At 48.4% G+C, this 10,172-nt stretch overlaps 1 protein-coding gene across 1 annotated transcript in view; it reads right to left on the bottom strand.

Annotated features, from left to right (window-relative positions):
- Positions 1-10,172, bottom strand: part of Plg (plasminogen) — a 38,490-nt gene that overhangs the window by 1,835 nt on the left and 26,483 nt on the right. Inside the window, exons 14-17 of the mRNA XM_005363378.1 lie at positions 8,504-8,624; positions 6,986-7,063; positions 6,408-6,548; positions 3,799-3,905 (exon numbers count right to left, since the gene is read on the bottom strand). Coding sequence (XP_005363435.1) covers positions 3,799-3,905; positions 6,408-6,548; positions 6,986-7,063; positions 8,504-8,624 — 447 coding nt within the window. The remainder of the gene's footprint in view (positions 1-3,798; positions 3,906-6,407; positions 6,549-6,985; positions 7,064-8,503; positions 8,625-10,172) is intronic.

Here is a 10,172-nt window from a genome sequence, read left to right as displayed (position 1 = left end):
GTGTGTGTGTGTGTGTAGGCCAGAGGTGAATCTCAGGTGTCATTCCTTGGGATGTTACCCTCCTTACATGTTTTTGAGATAAGGTCTCTCACTGGCCCAGAAAATGCTTAGCAGGCTATTCCTGGTGGCCAGTGAGCCTAAGGATCCACGTGTTTCCAGCTCCCTAGAGCTGGTGTTACAAAGACAGACCACCGGGGCTGTATTTATGGCTCTGGGGATCCAAATCAGGTCTTCAGGCTTGCATGGCAAACACTGCACCAACGGAGCCATCTCTCCAGCCAGCCTCTGCTGTTTTAGCAATGCTCCAGTCTCCCTGATAGCTTAATGGGGATTAGTTGCTTAATAACCATGGGGTTTCCCATGAGGAAAATATTCTGGAAACATGACGGTGGTTGCACAACATTGTAAATGAACTACAGGCATTTCAAACAGTCCATTTTATGTTGTGTATATTTATGGCCTCCCTAAACCATAAAAAAAAAAAATAACATAGTTGTCTTTTTCTAAGAATTAACTGTTCCAGGAACAAGCTGGTGGCATAGTGTAATTTCATTTAATTCTTGCACTAGTGCCAGGAAGTAGGTACCTCTTTGATTCTTGACATGCAGTTAAAGAAATGAGGCTTAGTATGGTCGTGGTGTTTACCTGGACCGTGGGACGGTGACTTCTTCATTGTGCTCTTTGGCCCCCTCTGGCTCACAAAGGTATGACATCTCTATCCCTACAGTTTACCTTCATCCCATGGTATTTTCTTAAGCCTCGGTTCCCAGACGTGACAGACACATATTTATGGTCAGGTTATTGTCTAGACTGCTATGGCCTTAAAAACCCACTAGAAAACATCAGTCCTTAACAGCCTTATGAGTGTCCACATTGCACTATTAGTAAAATGTTGTAACTTTTAAAAAATGAGCTAATGTAGTAGGCGTAAATCATTCTCATTTATTCTAATTTCTACTTCTTTGGCACTTAGAGGAAGGGGGCGCTCGTTCCCTTACTGGTTTTAGGAGTTTGTTTTTCTTCTTTGTATGAAAAGCTGCTGCTACTGTGAGCCAGCCTGAGACTGGACTCCTGCACACTCGCCTGCTGTTGTCCAGAGAGACCTACCCAGGATTTCTCGCAATTCTGAACAGCACCCAGCTTTCCAGTCCGCAAGCCCAGCTTTCCTCAGAGTTTTGTAACATACCTTTGCCTTGCTAGCATGGAGCAGCCAAGAAATAACGGATAGTCTCCCCCCACCCCCCGACACTGTGACTAGACTTGTCTTGGGCTCGGAAAATGTGTAATCTGTCTGGTGATTACAGGAGCTGGAAGAGACTTAAGGCTGTGGAACCAGATGGGGTGGTGGGCATTGCTTGAACCAAGTACAGGGATGGAGGCGGTACCCCTCTTAAAATACTTGACTGACCGGTAAATCTACTGCGGTGCCGCTACTGTTGTTCACTTTCTGAGCTCTGAGAAAAATCACCTCCGGGTGACTGGAAGTTTCTGTAGTCTGTGGAGATATGCTGCCATCAAGTGGCCAAAGTCAAGAAGGCATCTCTAGCGGCTGAGGACTACTTGTAAGTGCCTTAGATCAGAAACTCAGCTGAGAGGAACCAGCAGGCCAAGTCTAGCTTTAGCAGGACCCCTGAAAATGAGGGGGACAGCAAGGGCCATCCTGAATGAGTCCCCAGCCTCCTCAACAGCAAGTCAGCGTTGGAGTGTGAAAACCCGATCAAGTCCAGGGCATGAAGTGAAGCGAGGGAGAATTCCTGTCTAAGAAACTAAGAGCGCTGACTGACTTGATGCCATTATGCATATGGAGGAAAAGTGGTAAGTGAGCTAGAGTTATGTGACTCATCTCAGTCCAGCTACTATCCTGAGAACCATTCTCTCAGGAGGTGTGTTTTAGGACCAGGAATGAGAGCAAGCTTGGTGTGGGATAGGGTCGGAAACCTGTGGTGGGGTAGGAAGGAAAGGAAATGGGCTTGGAGAATCAGGTATGGCTGAGCTCAACACTCTGGTGATGTGAGGATGGTAATAGTGATGATGGTACTGATGGTGAGGTGGAGATGATGTCAGAGATGCCGATGATGGTGGTGATATGATGGAGACACAGACGGTGAATTAGTGATGTTGATGATACTGGTGAGGAAGAGGGGATGGTGATGGTGGTGGTGTCATGGTGAAGATTGCCGTGATGGTGATGAATGGCGAAACAGAAACATTGCTGGCGATGGTGACAATAGTAATTGTTAACAATGACACTGATGTGGAGGTGAGGGTGTTGATGATGATAGCTGTGGTGGTGGCAATAGTGATGGTGATGATGATGCTGATGGTGCTGAGGCAAAGATACTGGTAGTGATAGTGATGGTGATGATGACAATGAAGATTTTGGTGCTAGTGTGATGATGACACTGATGCTGGTGTATTCATTATATCATAATATTAATACCCACAATGCCCTTATAAAGTACTACAATGGGGACACTGACGCTTACAGAAGTTACCTAACCTCTCACTGTCACAGGGACACCGAGCTAGAACTTACTATCAGATACTTGGGAGCTGGGCTCTGTCTTTAATCAAGATACTTTCCATGAGCAAACCCATGATAGAAAGGGAGGAATATTCCTTTTGGTTTCTGGCTCTAGTGAGATCTGTCACAGCCTGGGGACAGCTGCAGTTTGCAGCAGTGGCAGAAGGCTGCCTGTCACATCTTGGGATCAGGAAGCAGCGAAGGGAGGGCTGATGCTCATGGGTTACCCATCTGGGCTTCCAGCTGTGGGCGGACCTTCCTCCTCAGTCAAACCCTGCTGGAAATGCCCTCACAGAGATGTCTCTCACAGGTGACTCTAGTCAAGTTGACATTAAGATGTCCTCGGTATCCACAGCGCTGTGTCCCTGCTGTGCAACCATATGTCCCTGAGCACCAGGCTCCTCGTTTACACAAAGGAACATTTTTTTTTTTTTGCAAAGCACTAAGAACCATCTAACACTTCCCTGGGGGACACGTCAGTTTCCCAGGTTCCCCTTCCTTGACCTCAGTGCTGCAGAAGTTTGGTAAGGGAGACTGGAGGTCGGTGAAATAGGGGAAGTCAAGGAATAATCTAGACTAGTAGTTCTGCTTGTGTGTTTGTAAGTCACAAAATCTTTCTTTGAAAGAAAGTCTTCTCCAAAACCAGCACACGCTTCACATGTGTGGTGAGAGGGAGCCCATGTTTGTAAGGTGGCTTAGCTTTTCCCACAGCTGAGGCAGCTTGCTGGATCTAATCGTCATTAGGCGTACGCGAAGAGAGAAGGAAGAGCCCCCCGGCCCCTGACCAAGTCAGCACAGACTCTGATAGGGAAGCCTACATGAGGTTTCTTCCAGTCCCAACCCCATCAGCTGTATCCAGACATCTGGGGGCCTTTCTCTCCTCCCCAGACAGACAGCTTGTTCCCTCTCTGACCTCCTTTCACACACATTAAGTGTGTGATTATTTGGGGAGACAGCTAGGTTAGCCTCAACTTTTGCTGTTACTGTGTTACGTCGTATTTGAGAACTCAAAATAATAAAGTCACATGAAAAGTGTAGGCTAACTGATGGGTTGTGCCGAAACCCCTCCCCTGACAAAGGGACATTTGTAGGTTAAGGGTCTAAGGGGCAGTACCCCTCTTCCTCACATCTTGGTGACCAATTATAGAGATGTAGCAAGTGGCCAGACAAATCCAGAAAGGGCTGGACCGCATTCCCATGCAGGACCTTGTACATCTTGCTCCCCACTGTTCCCCCTGTCATAGAGGCTGCAGGTCAAAGTCAGTTCATCTCACCTTGAGTTTCTCCCCAGCCAGTGATGTAGCACAGCATCCCGCCGGCAACCACGTAGTTTGGAGATGGCAGACAAGCTGGAATGACTTTATCTGTGATGGTGGCTGGGCTGAAAAGTGAGCATGAAATGTTACATCTGCTGCTCTGCTGGAGGCCTCCCCCGTTCACCTGCAGCTCACCCACCGCCATGAATCACCTGCCTCAATGTCCCAGCATCCTCTGAGCTGGTATTTCTCTACTTCCCTGACAAAGAACAATACAGAAAACTCTTCAACCCCACAGTGCCCTACAGTGTCCTATGAGCTAAACCATCAATCGTGTGGGAGGGTGTGTATATTTATGCATGTGTGTCCACGCAGGTACCAAATGCATACTTGGGCATTTGCAGATAGAGGCCAACGGTTGACATCGGGACTCTTCTCCAGTTGTCCATCATTTGAGACAGGGTCTTTCCTGAACCTGGGGTTCACTGAGTTGGTGAGCCTGGCTGCAGTGAGCTGCAGGGATCCTCCTGTCTCTGCCTCTCTGGTGCTGGGGCTGCAGTGAGCTGCAGGGATCCTCCTGTCTCTGCCTCCCTGGTGCTGGGGCTGCAGATGTGCATCTTCAGGTCAACCCTTTTACATGACGCTGGAGGTCTGAGGCTGGGTCCCCGTGCTTGTGTGGCAAGCTCTTTGCCAACTGAGCCCTCTCCTTAGAGCTGTCCTATGGTCAGCTAATTTAAGGTGGTGCCGTTCTGTGGGTAGACCATCTAGATGCCACCCAGCTACACTAAGACCAAAAGGTATTTGTTCAGGACAAGGGGCTCCACCATTTCGGGGTCCCAAATCTCCTCACCAGTTAAAATGGTTAAAATGATTATAAGAATCCAGGCAAAGGGCAGGCACCAAGCAAGAGAGGGTTTGAAGTAAGCTCCCTGCAGAAGCAAATGGCCCAGTTTCCAAGGAACCTTCACCTGCATAGAGGTTCATGGATGTACAAGAATTCTAACTTTGGTTTCTCAGACCTTAGTGAGTTCAAGAGGAAAAACAACTGGAAATGAGAAATGCCCTGTAGTCATAAAGAATCCACACTGTCTCCAGCTTCAGAGAAGATGCATTTTCCCAGAATGACCAAAGCAGACCCAGCCTCTCTCAGGGATGTAATTCACAGGCTCCTGTGAAGGACACCAAAGACCTCAGGCCCTCAGGTTGCAAGGTGTGGAGAGGATGCAGTAAACCCCCCCTGCCAAAAACAAATATCAGGCTGTCAGAGAACACGATCCTCCTATTGGCTGAATTACTTGTTTGAGCAATCAAGGACAGGATGTCTTGTTTTGCTCATTTGGTGGGATGCAAGAGAAGGTTCTGGGGAACACGAGGGAGGAGAGCTGCTTTATGGATGCCCATTCTTCTGGTGCATCCGAACGACCCAAGACATCAGTTTACAGCCCCGAAATGCTCCCTCCAGCAGCCTGCCCTAGCTGGACCAGTTCCTCTCACTTCCAGAATCCTCTCCCTGATATCTGGACCCCATCAGGCACAGCTACTGTGATCCACGTGCCTGCTGCTCGTCCCGAAGGAGTATCTCTCAAAACAGCTTACTGTTTGTGAGCTGTGTCCACGGGGACCTGTTTCCAAATATTCCTAACTCTATGGCACAAGCCTAATTGCCCAGAGTCAGGCTTTAAAACCACACACACACACACACACACACACACACACACACACACACACACACATATGCACGCACTTCAGCAGGGAAAACAGGACCAAAGAAAAGAACAGAGGTAGAACCTGTGTTTGTGAACTGTTTCTTGTTTCATTCTGCGTGTCCTATGTGGGTTTATTTGTTTGTTTTTTAGTATATGCATGTGCACACACGTGCGTGGGGTACCAGCAGAGGCCAGAAGAGGGCGTTAGATCCCTTGGAGCTCAAGTTACAGGTGGGTTGAGATCTACTTGATGAAGATGCTGTGACCCAAACTCTAGTCCTTAAAAAAACAAAGCAGCAAGCCCTCTTAACTGCTGAGCCATCTCTCCAGCCCCTCAACATCTGTGGGGTGTTATTTTTGTTATTGTTTTGGTTTGTTGAGATATGGGGTCTCTTTACATAGCCCTGGCTTTGCTGGAACTCACTCGGTAAACCAGGCTAGCCTCAAACTCATAGAGATCCACCTGCCTCTGCCTCTCGAGTGCTGAGACCACAGGCATGGGCCACTATGTCAGGCATATGTTTGTGGTTTTAAAAGTGCTTTGAGATACATAATGTCATTTGAGTCTCTCAGCACATTATATCAAGATAGCCTTTGTGAGCCTGGGGTAACTGATGGTGAATGCATGTCAGCTGATAAGCATGAGGGGCAAGAGATGCTGAGGTGATAGGCCACTTTACATTTTAACTCTTCACGTGAGGAACCGGAGTCCTGATTCCCTCCTCAGGAACGTGCCTGTGGGCTTGCAGAACTAGGCTGGATTCTGGTTTCTGATGAAGTCGGCCCATTTTTCCCAAATGCCCATGCTTTTGCATCCTAGGCAGCACTTCTCTAACCCCACACATGGTTGTCGCTCATAAAACCCAGCCACGAACCACCGTCTTCACTCAGCTTGGGGTGCAGTCCCCAGGGAACACATACCGGGCTAGCTTTATCAGGGCAATGTCTGCTCGGGTGGGCTCCAAGAACAGCTTGGCTACTTCTATTTGCTGGACATCTGACCCACGAATATTTTCTTCATGAGCACCCAGGACAACCTTGTAGAATCCAGGTCTTGAAGATCTGAAAAGATGGTGACATTAGGAGTAAAACATAGTCCAGACCTTTCCTTGGTGCCATCCTGTGTCAGACACAGGCAGCCAAACACATGCAGTCGCCAGCATCTGTGACTCCTGGATGGCAAGAAATGGAATCCAGATTTGTTTGAACCTGTGATGTTCTTGACCTTGACAGGACCAGTGCCTGCCACTGAGCAGATGCTTTTCTCCAGGCCCGGGCCCTGCTCTGCATCCTTGGCAGATAGATTTTCTTTAGAACTGTTTCCCTTCTGCCTGGTTGACCTGGTAATTGCTGTGGACTTCTGCATACATACTCCTGGGTCTCTTATGCCACTACCATGGAAGGCAGCGGGAGGAGAGGAGGGAATGACAGAGGGGAGGAGGGAAGGAGGGTGTCAGTCTTTAGAAGGAGACCTCACACCAGTTACCCACGGAACGTACTTCTCCAAGCAGTGTGCAGCAGTCAACACCCACTCCGGGGATATCAAAGTTCCTCCACAGAAGTGCTGTCCAGTGAGTCTAGAGGGGGAAGCGAGAACTTCCGGTTAAGCCAGATGTTTTGTTTCATCCAATAGCACAGAAAATCAGAATGACAAGTTCATTCCCAGAAGAAGGGGCGGCCAGCCCGTGTACAGAACAGTCGGGACACTGCACCATCTAGCTACCCAACTCTGAAAATATCTGGGGGAAGTATTAGGGGCCACTTGTCTCCATGAAGCAGAGGCGGTGGCTCCAGTGTGGTCCTGTGCCTACACTTTGACCTATTAACCCTCAACCCCAACATAAACCACCAGTCAAAACCTGTCCTCGAGGCTGCTGCCTTTATTTCGTCTTAGCTAGAATTTTACAAAAAGTCTTCTTGGATCATCCCTTGAGAAGCCAAATATGACCCCAAGAGCAATAATTCAGGATGACAAGATCACCAGCTCCCAACCAGGGTGGAATGGCTTGAATGCAAACAGCTTACTGTGTAGGATGAGGTCAGCGAAAAAGCAGACAAGCTCTGTGCTGGAGAGATGGCTCAGAGGTTAAGAAAATGGGCTGTTCTCCCAGAAGAGCCAAGTTTGGTTCTCAGCACTGACACAGTGGCTCATGCCCATCAGTAGATCCAGTTCCAAGAGGTCTGCTGCCCCCTTCTGGTCAACAAGGGCACCATGTATACATGGTGTACGTTTATACAAGCAGGCAAACATTCATATAAATAAAATAAAGTCTCTAAAAAAAAAAATACCACATAACAGAGTGCAACCAACCGTGCCCACATCTGTCAGTGGCGTTCTGCAAATCTGCTGAGGGGACTGTGAACAGTAACTGAGCATGCACAGAGGTCTGGAAGTGAGCCGGGCAAGCCAACACGCCCGTGCTGAGCCTGCTGTCCACATATACTTTAGAAGCTGTGCCCAGGAAGAGTGAATTAAGGCCTACAGATGTTTTCTGCCACACTCAGCCCTGCTCCCACAGGCTCAGATGCATCACTCTTAAACCAGGACAGTCACATGCTGGTTTGTTCACTTATTTGTAAGGATATAAGCAGCCTCTCTGTTAAATTCAAGGGGGTCACAAAAAGGCACATAGTATTGTCAAAGCCTTGTATCTCCAGTAGGCAAACCCCTTCGTGAGCCCACACCTGCATAGTGTCGTGTCTGTGAAGATATTCCTTTCATTTTACAACAGCCAGTGGGTGCACATACCCCCTAAAGCACCTCCATGTTCTCTGGGAATGACATCATTTCGCATGGTTTAACAACAGCAGCCCAGAGTTGTTTTTTCCTTAAATACCATTTTTAGTCAGTTTCAAAGCAGAGAACCCAATAAGGGGGCTTTTGAAAGTTTATGTCGCTGTCTTTACGCCTTAGAAGGATGCAGAGGAAGGTGGTGACGTTCGCCAGCTTTGGTTTAGCACGACAGCTGCGTGAGGTTCACACAGGCAGGCAGGATAACACTCCTGTGAACTCTTACCTGGTTCGAAGGCTGATTTGCCAGGGCCAGGAGTGTGGATAGGCCACGCAGCCGCCCACTATCCTCCCAGAGCATTTCTTCGGCTCCACGCGAGGCTTCCCACACTCGTACGGTGCTTGTGCTATGAAACGATGTGGGAGAAGAAAGTCATACAGAGGCAAACATCCTAGTTCTGTCAAAGAGTCCTACAAAAGTCAGCTGTGGCCAGGTACCAAGTTTGTGGCATCCTAGAATCATAGGCAACCTTTGGACCAGTTCCCCTGAGATTTAAAAGTAGTGCAGGCAGCATAGAACCCTCTCCTCTAAAGAAGTTCTAAACTCTAATTGGTTAATTAAATTGGCGTAGCATAGAATTAAAATAAGAGCTTTTCTTGGTGCGCTTTGATTGACAAACATAAACATAGTTTTCTGTAATATACTAGATATATTGTATTTGGGACACCAAGCTTTGCTTGTCAACACCATCTATGTGGCAAGTCCAGCCTGCAGCCTGCAGCCCCCAAGAATCTCAGGAGAGCTCCAGATGTGGCACATCTGTTGATGACACAGCATTCTGTTGCAGTGTCAAAATTCCCAACCACAGGGGGCTCTTGAAGGCCATAGCTCTTCTCCCATACTGAAAGACAGTGTGGTTTTTTTCTTGTATATTTGTGTGTGTTGTGTGTCTGTCTGTATCTGTCTGTATGCATAGACAGCAAATGTGCTATTCTCAGCTCAATTTTACCTTCTCTCTGCTTGTTTAGCACAGACCCAACCCTCGCTCCCCCATCCCATCCCACCCCACTCCACCCTGCACACGACCCCAAACAGCCTACTGTAATCAACCACTATCAATCAACCCACGTGTCCCCGCCTTCTTTTCCTCTCTGTTTATCTCCGCATACGCTCCCTCTCATCAGCCAGCCCACCAGTGAACTAGACAGCAGGGTCTGCGTCCATCTTTGGTAACTCCCACTAAGAAGGGTGCAGGGGATATTCACAAACACTTCTTGGTGGCCTGCAGCCCCTGAGTCTTCAGAAAGGCATCTGGAAGCATTGTTCCTTGTACTTCAGCCACGTGCACACACGGGCTAGTGTTGCCACAAACTACAGGCACGTGAGAAGAGGGTCTCTCAGCTGAGGGGTTGCCTCCATCGGGTAAGCCTTTGGACACATCTGTGGGCCATTTTCTTGATTAATGATTGACGTGGTAGGGCTCGGCCCACTGTGGGTGGTGCTATCCCCTGGGCACGTGGTCCTGCGTGGTACAAGTAGGCTGAGCCAGTCGTTAGGAGCAAGCTGGTAAACTAGCTCAGTCGGTAGAGCATGGGACTCTTAATCCCAGGGTCGTGGGTTCGTGCCCCACGTTGGGCGCCATCTGTTGAAATAGGAGCAGCGGGGCTGCGTCCCCAGCAGCAGTCTGCAGTCCTCACCCAGACACAGAGGAAGCAAGATGAAAACACTTCCCTGATGAAGGTACCAAGCCACATGGCTAACACAGACAAGAATTGTGGGCTAATTTAAGATGTAAGACTTAATTAATAAGAAGCCTGAGCTACTAGGCCTACCAGTTTATGATTAATGTAGACCTCTGTGTGTTTTGTTGGGACCGAACAGCTGTGGGACCATGTGTGACAGAAACCTCTGTCAACAAAAATGAAGATCTGGCTTGTGACATTCAGAGGGGAGT

The sequence above is a fragment of the Microtus ochrogaster genome, linkage group LG9 (genome assembly GCF_000317375.1).
Source record: "Microtus ochrogaster isolate Prairie Vole_2 linkage group LG9, MicOch1.0, whole genome shotgun sequence".
NCBI classification, from domain to species: Eukaryota; Metazoa; Chordata; class Mammalia; order Rodentia; family Cricetidae; genus Microtus; species Microtus ochrogaster.
The sequence above is the reverse complement of the archived record's forward strand: the minus strand, read 5'-3'. Positions and strand labels throughout refer to the sequence as shown.